The 13,484-nt window shown below is 33.6% G+C and overlaps 3 protein-coding genes across 3 annotated transcripts; 2 read left to right on the top strand and 1 right to left on the bottom strand.

Moving 5' to 3' along the window:
- The first annotated feature begins 541 nt into the window (after positions 1 to 541).
- Tsp_02355 (hypothetical protein) lies at positions 542 to 3,313 on the top strand. The gene is made up of 4 exons (XM_003378224.1): positions 542 to 628; positions 1,382 to 1,537; positions 2,800 to 2,900; positions 3,274 to 3,313. The coding sequence occupies exons 1-4, from the start codon at positions 542 to 544 to the stop codon at positions 3,311 to 3,313; spliced, it is 384 nt and encodes a 127-aa protein (XP_003378272.1).
- Positions 3,314 to 5,832: 2,519 nt separating this feature from the next.
- Positions 5,833 to 8,649, top strand: Tsp_02356 (beta-1,4-mannosyltransferase bre-3). The gene is made up of 3 exons (XM_003378223.1): positions 5,833 to 6,595; positions 7,403 to 7,477; positions 8,000 to 8,649. The coding sequence occupies exons 1-3, from the start codon at positions 5,833 to 5,835 to the stop codon at positions 8,647 to 8,649; spliced, it is 1,488 nt and encodes a 495-aa protein (XP_003378271.1).
- A 1,790-nt stretch (positions 8,650 to 10,439) lies between these two features.
- On the bottom strand, positions 10,440 to 12,197 carry Tsp_02357 (CTP synthase). Its single transcript, XM_003378222.1, has one exon. The coding sequence runs from the start codon at positions 12,195 to 12,197 to the stop codon at positions 10,440 to 10,442; it is 1,758 nt and encodes a 585-aa protein (XP_003378270.1).
- Positions 12,198 to 13,484: the final 1,287 nt, after the last annotated feature.

The raw sequence follows: 13,484 nt of genomic DNA, 5'->3' as shown, positions 1-13,484 counted from the left end.
TATTTAAGATGGAAAAAAATGGATGTTAGTTGCGAAAATTTACATTAATAGATATAGCCCTTGTCAATTTAATTGGTGCGAATTAGTCCAAACTTGATACACCATAGTAACTTTGTTATTCAAATATCAGTCTACAAAGTGTGTGGTTTGTGTTTGTGTATATTTAAAACAGAAAAAAGCCGATAAGATACACAATTGAGTTGATTGCAAAGTACGAGCATATTAAAGGTATGGAATGGAGAATATAAGAAAGCAAATGATGTGCATTATGAAAGGATCGAAAGAATAGATTTAGCTATATCATATTGGTCGGTAAATTTCAGAATATAATAAAGATTGCGACGGAAGAAGCATGTGCATAAGTGGTTTCCAAGCATCATGAAAGGAGAAATGTGTCGGAGTGATAAAAATGGTTAATTATGAAGACTAATGTAAAAAAAAAAACGTAATCAGGCACATTAAATGTCAGATGTATCGAATGTGAAATACCTCATTAACTTCTGCAACAGTACGGCGCGATGAGTGCAATTTCCCAGTGAAAATGCAATCAGATTTTGCAACCTACTCAGTGTTTTTACAACACACTTCACCAGATATCGTCGGCTATTTAACTGAAATGCAAATGGACGTATTATTCAGTTCAGTTCAGTTCAATGTGTGGTTTATTTTTATGCAATGCTAAGTAGTATTTGCTTTTTTGTTGTGAAATGTTCAATGATGAATGAGATCTTGGAAAATGAGAAAGTAGCTATTTATCAGAATAGCCGATGGGATGTTTAGTAATTTATCTGTCTGGCACATTCATCACATCAATAAATCAAACACAAAACTGTATAATAGATAACATCTCTTTTACACAACTTATAATAATTATAAAATAGTGATATAAAAATTTCATTGGATACTTGGATTTTTTTTGTTTAGTTCATTAATTATTAGAGGATATCGTAAATTATGCTTTGAATTTTCTTAAACAATTTTTGCATTGATGAACAAAACGTACAATGGAAATTTTGTCTGTTCCGATTTTATCAGTTGTAGTAGCAGGGATGAATTTTACAAAATTTTTATTATATATTTTTGTGTAATAAAACTAGAAAAAACTGAAACGTGCCAGAACAAGCAATAAAATTGGACTGTTAAACTTGATCTGATTCACATGCATCATTTTGCTTTTACAATTTCAGGATTCTCGTTGTATTATTTTAAAAAAATAATAAAAAAAACATGATGAATTAATTTTATTCTATTTTGGGCAGTCGAGCCGTGTTGTCCCGCTTTGAATTGCGGATATCCTTTTTCACAAGTGGCAGTGTGCCAAATTTATTTAATTGCACTTGTCAGCCGTTGCTTCTCTATTTTGTAAAGTTGCAATTTTTAGCGTTGCGAGGTTCTTGATCAGCTCGAGTCGACGCAACAAAATCGATCCCAGCCAGGTCAGATAAAAGCTCAATTGATCATCTTAATAGACAAGCGGCGGCTTCATGCATGGCGGCAAATTTCCCTTCGAAAAATAGACGAGCAATTTCTGATGTACGTTGTTTCTCATTTTCTAAAATTTGAAAAGTAAAATATGACTAATCATTTACTTAATAGAACTTTTATTTCTCTTTCAATTGAATATCTTGCGATTACCTGCAATTTTGAAAATTAAAACTAAACAGCACTAACTAATCAACTTTAAAAAATTAATTTCGAAAATCATCCATATACTAATTTAATAAATTAAAATGTGACTCTTATTGAAAATTATATTTTTATTCGAAATGAATTTTTTAAATAATGTATAATCATGTTGTATTTTATTCTACTTTAATGTAGGAAGAAATTGGACACACACGTATAATATATGTTATATACTTATGAGAAAAACAGTTTGCTTTCCAACTAAAGTTGAAGTTAGCCTATGAGAATCATTCTCTTTTTCAACAACTTGCAACCTTTGCTGAATGTTTGATTTCCAATTATGGCTATTACAATGTGCATTAACCGTTACTGTTATTTATATTATAATTAGAAAAAAACATGCATTTTCACATCTTGTAAATATCAATGACAGATGAAAATGATTACTGTTACTATTTATAAACGTTTGAAAAGCATTTTTTAATATTCAATATTTACCATTAGCGTTGCTTAACAACGTCGAAGTGTCATTATTTTGCTTGTCTCAATTTATTTAATAATGGCAAGCTCGACAAAATGCAAAAATGACAATCAAAGCAAATTTCGTTTCAGAAATTATTTGCAGAAGCTATTTTGTTGTAATAAAGCTATTCAAAGAAAAAAAATATATAATTTTTCTCGGAAAATATCTTTGCCAACGAACAAATTTAATAAAGTACAATTATTATTATTTTATTAGGTATTTTTAAAGTGAAATTTTCTTTTTTGTGCATTTTTCATTTCATGCACGAATAGATAAATGAATGAACAGTTTTCTGCTTTACTGCTACTTGCATGATTTATTAAAATATTTTCACAGTTGTTTGACTTTTTTCAGTAGTTGCAGCTGTCGTGTATTCTCATGATGAATCCTGAAAAAGCATGATCCATGTGTTTTTATTCATTTATTGAACACCGGCTTGGAAAGCCCATTTTTCATCAATTAAAACATCGATCAGAAATTTATTTTTGCTTTTTCCGCTGGTTGAATTTTTTTGAAATTCAATATTGTTAATACAAATGTCTAATGTTCGACAGTCGACGTTTCATAAATAATATAAGTGCAAAAAATACACATACATACATGTATAGATCAGTTGGTTTTTTTGTTTTATTCAAAAGTTATATTTTGAGGTGTGTGTAATTCACAGTGTCTTGACGTCATCTCAACAAGCTGCAATGTGTCAAGTGGGCACGCGATCGATGCGAATCATTTTTACCACTATTATTTTCAAGTTTAAATTTCAAATGCCCATTTTGAAATGACAGAATTAGTCACATTAAACAATCATCAGCTTTCGTCATTCTTATTTCGACAACTATTGAAATGTTCGATTGGATTTTTATCAAAATTTCACAGTTTTCAATTTCTCAATAAATATAGAAATATCGTATGAAATGCTCGCTTAATTATGATTTAACACTTTTAATTCAAATGAAAAAATTGTTCAATTAAATCTGTACATTGTTCTATTTCAGTCGAATATATCAGAACAGTTTTGTTTTAAATAATAATCAAACAAAAAAAATCAATTAATTAATTAAATGAGTATATTCATATACGAATGGATGTATGGTGCAGTGATATATAATTTTTATGTTGTTCAGGTCGTTTGATCAGCGTTTGGTGAGGTCAAGCGTGGATTAGCGGCCGCATTTTTCTAGCCGCTTTAGCTCGCCACAATATGCATCAGTTTGCGGTTGCTGCAGTAAGCCGAACTTATTGCCCTGAATTACTTATCATAGACTCAGGTCACAGTCAGTTGTCATTGACCCAGATTTGTGAAGATTTTCAGGATGATTAACAATACGGTAATCAATTACTCTAGAAGAAGTGTTTTTTCGTTTTTCCTTACGCTCTGTACCGTTCGACTATTTTATTACAATGCAAGTAATGAAAATGTTTAATTTCGTTATTATTGTCGAAATTTTTATTCTAATAAGTAAGCAATAGGCAGGTAAGTTTGTGCATTTCTTTCCACAACATTAGCTTCAAAAGTATCTCTTCTTGGTGTCAATTATAGGTCAACTGTTTTGAATGTTTAGAAATAATTTTTAAAACTCTTTTCTTTAATAAAAGCTAAATTTTTATTTTGAATTTTGGACCGATTTAGAATGATGCAGTTTGAAAAAGAACCTTTATTGCTAATGATTAGCTAGCATTTTGTGAAATGTAACAAGAATAGCTGTTGCATGGCAGTTTATAAATTGGAAAATTCCAGTTTAATATAAGCACTATTTTTGCATATTTTAATAGAAAAGCATTGAAGATGATTAAAATTTTGTGACTTTCCAAAAGAACAGTTAAATGAAATATAATTTATATTAGCTATTCAAGAATTGAACACCAATTTTGCATAAACTACTTGAGCTTATACATGCTGGGTAAAGTTGGTGATTGATTGTAAAATTTGCAAGATAAAAGTGTAAACAAGTTTTTTTAATTTTATTGTTTTTTATTATTTCTTTACTGTTTCTTTGTATTTTTTAATAAAAAAATTTATTTGTAAAAATGCAAAACAAAAAGAAAAAATTACACTTTAATTTTTTTGAAGATAATTTTACTTGCCTTCTTGTTAACATTGCATGTATTAAGTGATTTGGCATTGCTTAGACAGTTTATTTAACAAATAAATCAATGTCATAATAATTATTAAAGCAAATAATAGAATGATCTTAATTAATTTATTCAAAATTGACTTTTTGAACAATAACAAAAAAAGTATAGTATTGGTTTCAGTTTAGTGTTTTGCGTTTGTTGAAGTTCGTAACTGTAAGCTGACAATTGTGCTTGAATGTGCCAGTTGTCAGTTCTTTCAACTTTTTCTTCTTCAATAAGCAGGCATTTCTGGATCATTTAAATTTATGCTTTTTCTTTTATCATTTTACTAGTGAGTATATATATATATTTATTTATTTATTTACTTTTTGTTTATCAAATGTACGAACATGTGTTAGAAATTGTTATCAATGAATGATATACCATTTGTAAGCGAAAAAAATTGCTTATCACAAGCATGTAGCTGTTGCGTAGTTCAGCTGCTTAATCTTTAAACTTTTTTTACGTTCAAGTTGCATTTAAAAACCAGTTGCAAACGACCGTCTGTTATTGCTTAAAATTGATTGTTGTCATGTAAGAAACGAATTTTAATGAAAGAAATTCATCGGCTCTTCAAGAGCAGATGCTCATGCTATAAGATGAGATGAGATGAGGTGATTTGAAATATTTATTTTCAGAAGTGTAAAACTTTTTTTTGTTGATCTGTGCTTTTGCACATCGATCATGTTTGAATAAAAATACTTGCTCGGTGATGCTTGCGTGGTGATGAAATGATATCGTTCGTTGGTGGTCAGTTTAATGCCAAGCAATAAAATGAATCAGTTCATAAATAAGATATCTTCTTTATACGCTTTGACTGCATGAGCTGGATGATTGTGGATGTCAATTTGAAATTGTTGTCATTTGTATTTGAATGTTTTATTCGATGATCAAATTCTTGAAGGGTGAAATTTCCAAAAAGCTTCAATGAACGAACATGTTAGCAATTATAGGAACCAGTCGGTAGGCCAGTTTCGTGTGAAATGATTTGCCTCCGGGACAAGGTAGAACGCAGGTTGCAACCTGTTTATTTACGATCCCTTTCTTGCTATTTTTCTCTTTTTTCCCATTTCTCAGTCTGTCTCTACCCCTCTACCCCTGTATTTTCTCTCCTTCCCTCTCGACTCTTTTCTCCTTTTTTTCTTTTACTATTTCTTCGTCTCAATTTCCATGCAATTTTCTGCATGTTAACTAGTGAAAGAAAAATTTTTTACAAATTTTCAATGTGAGAAAGATGCTTTACCAATGAATCGACTGCAAAGTTGACTGATGACAAAAGCAAATATTTGCCATTTTTGCGTAACGGGGTAGTTGACCTGCTATGCAGCGGTGAGCAGAGAGAAATTGTAAAAGAGAAAAAAAATAATAAAATGCGAAAGCAAATTTTTAATAAAACAACAGTTGAAAATGTTGGTCGAAGTTTTACAATCGGATATTTATATCTTTTGCTTTTAGTATACGACTAATGAATGATTGCGAGGTACGGTGAGCATTGTCGATTGGAGGTCGATTGGAAGAGCAACGACGCCGGCTGTCGGTGTTGTTGAATTGTTTGCTGCTTGCCAGACATGGGCCGTCATCGTTGTCCTTTGGTCTGGAATAGCCGAAACAAGCATCTCACCCATGTCGGCTGTTTCACGTTGTTCGTGGTCAGCTTTGAATTGTTGACCGGGGCTGTTCGGCTTGGTCAGGATGCTGTCGACCAATCCTTGACGTTCGACCCGTTGGTTCGTTACGGATGCGCGTTGTGCGTTTTCTTGTATTTGCTGCGCTTCATCAGTCTGCTTGTCCTGCCTCAGTGTGTATTCAACGTCTGCGGATTGGTGCTTTTCAACGCGTTCAAGGATCACGTCCGTTTGAACAATTCGCCTCTGCTGGCCCCGTTCATTTGTTTCCGTGTGGTCACCAAGGGCGATTACAGGAAGCTGATTGTGCAGAATGTTGCGAAAAATATCGACACTTGCTTGCGGGTCGGCTTGGAGCATTTCGTGGTGGAAGTGGTCACCGACAAGCCGCTTAATTTGGACCGCAACTGCCGCGTGCGTGAATTGGTCGTTCCGGCCGGATATCGGACCAAATCCGGGGCGTTGTTCAAAGCTAGGGCGTTGCAATATTGCTGGGAAGAGGAGGTGAACATGCTGCGTGACGACGACTGGATTGTTCACCTGGACGAAGAAACTTTGCTCACGGAAAACTCAGTACGCGGCATTTTGAATTTTTGCTCCGACGGCCAGCATCCTTTCGGACAAGGCTTGATCACTTACGCCAATGGAAAAATTGTCAACTGGGTTACCACGTTGGCTGATTCATTTCGTGTCGCTGATGATATGGGTAAGTAAGCTGACTACTGATTTTTTGTATTAAACAAGCGCAGTACAAATTTGATCAAAAAAAAATAACAATCCCCTAAAGGCAGTTTGCATCACATCACATACAGTCGTGACAAATGAATGAATGAATGAATGAATGAATGAATCATACTGTTCAACTAATCCTATTGACATGGATGAATATATTTTTTTTGTTAGAGCTTATTTTATTCAAATAGGTATAAAATTGTATGAAAGGTTCAGTAGTCCTGTTTTGGAAAAACTAAGTGGTCAGAAAATGCTATAGTTCATAGTGCGGTTTTCTATTACAAGCAGCAAAGTGGGTTCTTGTTGGCTAAAATTGGATTTTTTCTTTGTTTAATTTATAATTTAAACATTCTCTTGCACGCTGGTCTGGTCTAAGGGTCTTCTCATTTTTCAATTTAATTCATCATTTTAAATAAACTGTTTGTCATCAATACTTTATTCTCCTTTTGTAAACATTACTTTGGCCTGTCTCTTTCTGCTAATGGGAACTTGTCAAGCGTTTGCAATGTTATCAAGCATCGAAAATTAGCAAACATTCACTTCCAATCGTTGATTCTATTCTACTTTAATGTCACTGTGTTGTTGTTAATGCGACAACATTGCAATCGTTTTCTTTCTTTTTTTTTCAAAGCAAGAAACTATTAAAGGTGCTGATTTTTGACACTTTTTTTGGAACGGTTTTCAAAATTTCCCACAATTTCATTATAATGACATTTCAAATCGATTAAACAGAATTAATGAATGAATGAATTTTTTTTGTTTGTCTAGTTTTATTTTATAGTATTTTATGAAATTTCACAAGATTATAAAAGCAGTTGCACTGTTTTTTACACATGCTTGTCGCCAGTTGCTAAAGGTTGATGATTTTTGATGCTAGATACCAAGAGATAGATCTGTTTTGCAGGATTGATGTGAAAATATTCTGAAATAATAAATGAAAAACTGCCGAAAATTTCTACTGAAATAAACAGTAATGTGTAAATTTATGTTTATATGTATACTGTAGATGAAGCTTACCTGCTTTCTTTTAATGAGAAGGTGAACTTTTTTGAAATAATTACTTCACAAATACATCTCATATTAAAAAAAAACGACTTTCATTTTACAATTGTAAAAGTTGATGTTGACAAAGTTGAAGAATAGGTTCCGTTTCATTTTTTATATTGTTATCGATTGCTAATTTATAAATTTTCAAAAATTTCGAACAATTCGTATCAAGAAAAAATAAAAAAGAAACATAAATTTCGTTTTTTTTTTGATAGATGAAATGTGATTTTTCATCCACAATGAACAACGTTGGGTTGTGTTGGTGTTTAATTTTTGTGCGTCATGTTATTGATTGATATCCGTTGAAAAAAATGATCGTGTTGTTTTGTAGGGAAATTGCGCTTTCAATTTCGCTGCTTTCACCGTCCGTTGTTCGGTTGGAAGGGTTCGTTTGTGGTTACGAAAGCTGGAGCGGAAAAGAAAGTGTCATTTGACCACGGTTCGAGGGGTTCCATTGCCGAAGATTGCTATTTCGGTATGGTCGCCTACAGGGACGGCTACAAATTTGAATTCATCGAAGGCGAGATGCTTGAAAAATCTCCATTTACATTTTGGGACTTTTTGCAACAGCGCAAACGTTGGCTGCAAGGTATCTGCTTGGTTGTGCACAGTGCCGAATTGCCGTGGCGTTGTAAAATATTCCTTGCAATGTCGTTCTACGCCTGGGCGACAATGCCTTTGAGCCTTATGAATTTTTTCTTTGCCTACATCATGCCTTTGCCTAGTCAACCGTTGTTCGATTTTTGCGTCGCATTTGTTGGTGCCGTCAATTTGTACATGTACATCTTTGGCGTGTGGAAGTCGTTCGCTTCACGCTACTGCCGACATCCTTTCGTTCTGTTGTATTATACCGTGGCTGCAATTTGCGTCATTCCATTCAACGTTTTCATCGAAATTGTCGCTGTTCTTTGGGGTCTGTTTGGTCGAAAAAATCAATTCTATGTCGTTAACAAAGATCCTGTCGTTGTTCATACGTTATAACCAGAAACTTTACATTCAATTTTATTCAGTAGTTAATCACTATTTTTTTTGGATTTTTTCATTTTTCTGATTTTTATGCTCATTTTTTATAAGTTATTATTTAATTGTTTCTTATTATTATTTTGTTAAATCGATTCATTCAATCATATTGAATAATCTTCTTCTTCTTCTTCTTCTACTTTAAAATTTGATCTGATGCCTATTCATTTTCATATTTTAACATATAGTTTTTGTTGACGTTCTATTTTATTGTTTTGCATCGCATTTTTTCAATTGTTTCTCATTCATCTCGTCTGTTACAAAACTATTCTGCACCGCCAAAAACCGAACATACACATGCACTACACATACACGGTTGTCGTTGTCAGTTGTCATCATTGAATAATTTTAATTATTAGTCTATAATAATTATCATCAGGTAGAATTTTTTGTTCTTTTACTTTATTATGTTCGATATAATTTTATTCTGTTCTATTCTGCTCTACTGCTTGCTCATCATGGCCATTCATTCGACATTACAGTAATTAATTAAAAGGCAATTACTTTGCTTATTGTTCTTGTCAGTAAATCTTTTTTCTTTAAACTATCGTTTTTTTCCAACAGAATCTACCACAAAAGTTTGCATCATTTTTCAATGAGAAACTTTCCATAATTAAACGATACCATTTTCAACATTACCATATCAACCGAGTGATTTTTCTTTGCAGACAAATCTTATTTTACATATTGCACACGTTTTACTGTAAAATTTACTACTTTTATTTGTATGATGATGATGATATATTTGCTTTTTTTGTTTTATATAATACATGTTGTTTGGTAAAAAAAAGAATGTCAAAGTATTGCAAGATGAAATCATTTTTACGTATAATATTCTTAGAGTTATATATGCAAATATATGAAACAAAATATGCATAAACGTAAATTGCTTAATGAAATAGAACAAAAACAGTTTGTCAAAAAATCTGTAGAAAATTACGCTTCATGCAAAAAACTTAAAACATTGATAAATAATATAAAACTAATCGCTATATATCAATAGTTTATATTCAACAAGTTTTTTTTTCTAAATTAATAAATAAATATTCAGTTCTACAATTTACATAATGAATACACAAAAAGCAGTCATCTGAATTTTGAATTTATTTTGAATTTATTTTTAACGTAAAATTTTCTTTGAGTTTGATTTTCAGAAAAAAATCACTAAATTCCTCATGTGAATGCAAGTCTAATTTTTACAATAATTATATCAAGGGCTAAACAAATTTTTATTGATAATGAAAATTCTTGCTGAGCACGAAATGCATTCAATTTCGAATATGCAAATAAATCTCCCATTTCTGAGGTGCAGAAATTTAAATGAGTCTCATATTCTGTTTACAATTTATGCAAAGAATCTTGGGCAAGTAATATGTTTCTGACTGTTCATTTGAAAATTATCGCTTCACAGCAGCAATTCCGTTAGCGTGTTGTTCGCTGCAAAAAAATACATTCTAATATCAAAATCTGAACTTTTCAACGTTGCGCAATAATTTAACATCTCGTTTTCCATTCACCAATAATTACGCGCGCCTTTTACAAACATAACCAAATATCCAACATTGAAAAAAAACTGTTTTTTATGCAAATTTACTTTGATAATTCAATTTTTTAAAGACCACTAAAAATATCAAAAACTCACATCGGCATAACTTTGCAAAACAAATTTATAAATCTGATAAAAAGTAAATGTTCATCTTCTAAAGAAATAATTTAAAATCATAAAAAATTAAATGTCGTTCGTTTTTCTGTTAAGCTTGTAAAGCGCATTGTTCAGTTGAACCATTGCTGGAGTGACAATTGTTCCAGAGACCTTTCAAAGGTAACTGAACAGTCGAACTGCTGAGTGTAGTGTGAAGTTGATTGATAGAAGCCAAAATGAGCCCAACAAATAATGGACTCGGATTCAAAGGACTGGATAAATATTCAGGGTGAAACTGTACCCCAATATAATAAGGACTTTCATGCTGAAGTTCAAAAATTTCCATTCTTTGGTCGTCAGTGCCGGTGAATAGCATGCCTTGCTTTTCAAACAAGCTAACATAGCTGGGATTGACTTCGTAACGATGACGGTGACGTTCTCTGATAAATGGTACATTGCCGTACAGTTGTCTGACTACAGAATGCAAGTCTTTTCGAAAAACAGTAGTACGCAGACCAAGTCGCATGGTGCCACCCATTTTGCCTGTATTGTGTTCAGGCATCTCGATTACAACAGGAGCCGAAGTATCTTGTGAAAATTCAGTCGAATTCGCGTCTTTCAAGCCGAGAACGTTGCGGGCGAATTCAATAACCGCGCACTGCATGCCCAAGCAAATGCCCAAAAATGGAACCTTCTTCTGCCGAGCCCAACGACAAGCGGCTACTTTGCCTTCAATTCCTCGTTCACCAAAACCGCCTGGAACCAAAATGCCGTCGCAATTTTCCAACATCTGCAACGTATTGTTGTACAATTCAGGATCTTTCAACTTGGTCACCTCTTCTAAACCTTCTGAATTGACAATCGACGCCTCGAGCCGACGGTTGCACGCCAACGCCGCGTGTTCAAGCGCTTTGTATACCGACGCGTAAGCATCTCGAAGTTCCACATATTTTCCAACCAACGCTATTCGAACAGGCGGTCGGTCGCTGTCTTGCAATTGGGCTAATTTTCTCCAATATTCCAACGAACTGGAGTTGTAATTCGAGGCAAGAAGATTAAGACGACGAAACATGAATTCAAACACTCGCTGCTCGGCCATGAGCAACGGCACCCGGTACAGATTCGACACGTCGTGCACCGATATCACTTGGTCAATGTCCACGTGGCAGAAGTTGGATATTTTGCGTTTGGTCGTCGGAAGAAGCACACTACGACTGCGGCAGATGATAATTTCCGGATACAGACCCTGTCCACGTAATTCTCGCACGCTGTGCTGGGTGGGCTTGGTCTTCTGCTCGCCAGTACTGTACGGCTCGGGCAACAAGCTCACGTGCACGCTGAGAAAATTGTCCCGGCGCACGCGGAACTGAAACTGCCGAAACGCCTCCACAAATGGCATGCTTTCGATATCGCCAATTGTGCCGCCGAGTTCGATTATGCAAATATCCGGAGCAATGTCGCTTCCGTCGACCGGTTGACAAGCCACACGTTCGACCCATTCTTGGATGGCGTCGGTGATGTGCGGAATCACTTGAACCGTCCGGCCAAGGAAGTGGCCTTCACGCTCGCGGGTAATAACGTCCATGTAAATTTTGCCAGTTGTGATGTTGTTGTCGCGATTCAGTTTCACATTCAGGAAGCGTTCGTAATTTCCAAGATCCAAGTCGACCTCACCGCCGTCGTCCAGTACAAATACTTCGCCATGTTCGAATGGTGAAAACGTGCCGGCGTCGATATTCAAATATGGATCGATTTTGATCACCGAAACCCGTAAACCGTGCGCTTGCAATACCACACCTATACTGCTCGATATTATCCCTTTTCCCAAGCCGCTGATCACGCCACCAGTCACCAAAACGTATTTCATCTCCTTGCACGCTTGCCTAGGAACAAGACAATCTATTACAACCCAAAAGGAGGGGTGAAAAATAAATTACAGTATAACAGTCAAAAAGTAGAATCAAGTAGACTAAAATTTCTGATCATCAATTTCATTACATGTCACATGGTATTGCACTGAACTCGAAAAATTTATTCATTGAAAAAAATTATTTCCATACCAATCAAGTAAGGCAAGCTATACTCGTAATTGTTTATTGCTAACAGTCTACTTTCAGTGCGATACTAGTTAAAATTGGCCATTTGTTGATTTTACAATATGATCAATTTTGAATTGATACGTTCACAGTCATTGACTATATCGCCCGCTATGAAATTTCAATATAAAAATCTAGTTAATTTCATCTAACTTTAAAACACTATGAACTGCTACAAGAATAGTGTAAAAAGGCAAATATTTCCAATGTTTCCCTTTGGCAATCAGAGCTTGCAAGTTACGACTATCATTCCCAAACCTTTTAACGTGTCTTCAATTACCAGACAAGCATATTTTAACATTAATTCAATACATCATTAAATAAATACTCACATGTATCACAATCATATGGCAATTAAAAAATTCAGTCTGATTAAAAGCGTTTCTATCTTTTACATATTTACAGTAACTAAATAAATCTGACTTGCAGGCATTAATAACAAAGTAAAAGTGTATAAACAGTGTGTTCAATGTTTACCGGAGTTTCTCAAATAGCATTAGGTCGATTGGATTGATACAGAAAAGTGCGCTTTATTTTTGATTGCATATTTTAAAAATTGGTGGAGCTATCCCCTCCTACCTACTCTACATTAATCTGATTGGAAACCACAAAGATTTTCCACAATAAAATCAAGTATTGATAGTGAAAACTTGTTATTGCGTGTCGCAATCAGAAACTGTAGCAGCTTTTCATAAAAATAAAAATGCTAAAGCGATGCTTTTACGATTAATTGTGAGATTTATTAATAAATTTATTATTTCTGAAATTTTATTTCTTCGTGTAATTTCACCGCTTGTATTACAACACTGTTTAGTTTAGAAGCAATTTGACGTTCATAAATATGTAGCTTCGTTAATCAGAATATTGCATGCTCATTTCTGGTTGCATGTATGTTTTGTTTTAACATTTTATTATATATATATTATTACATAATTTTTTTGTACAAATACAAATTATTTTAAAAACGTATAGCAGCATAACATTGTCTACGGTCTACGATAACAGTGCAAATAATTTAATATTTTTTTAATTTAAATTTATTTAAAAATTATTTAAAG

This window comes from Trichinella spiralis, assembly GCF_000181795.1.
Source record: "Trichinella spiralis strain ISS 195 chromosome Unknown Scfld4, whole genome shotgun sequence".
Lineage (NCBI taxonomy): Eukaryota > Metazoa > Nematoda > Enoplea > Trichinellida > Trichinellidae > Trichinella > Trichinella spiralis.
The sequence above is the reverse complement of the archived record's forward strand: the minus strand, read 5'-3'. Positions and strand labels throughout refer to the sequence as shown.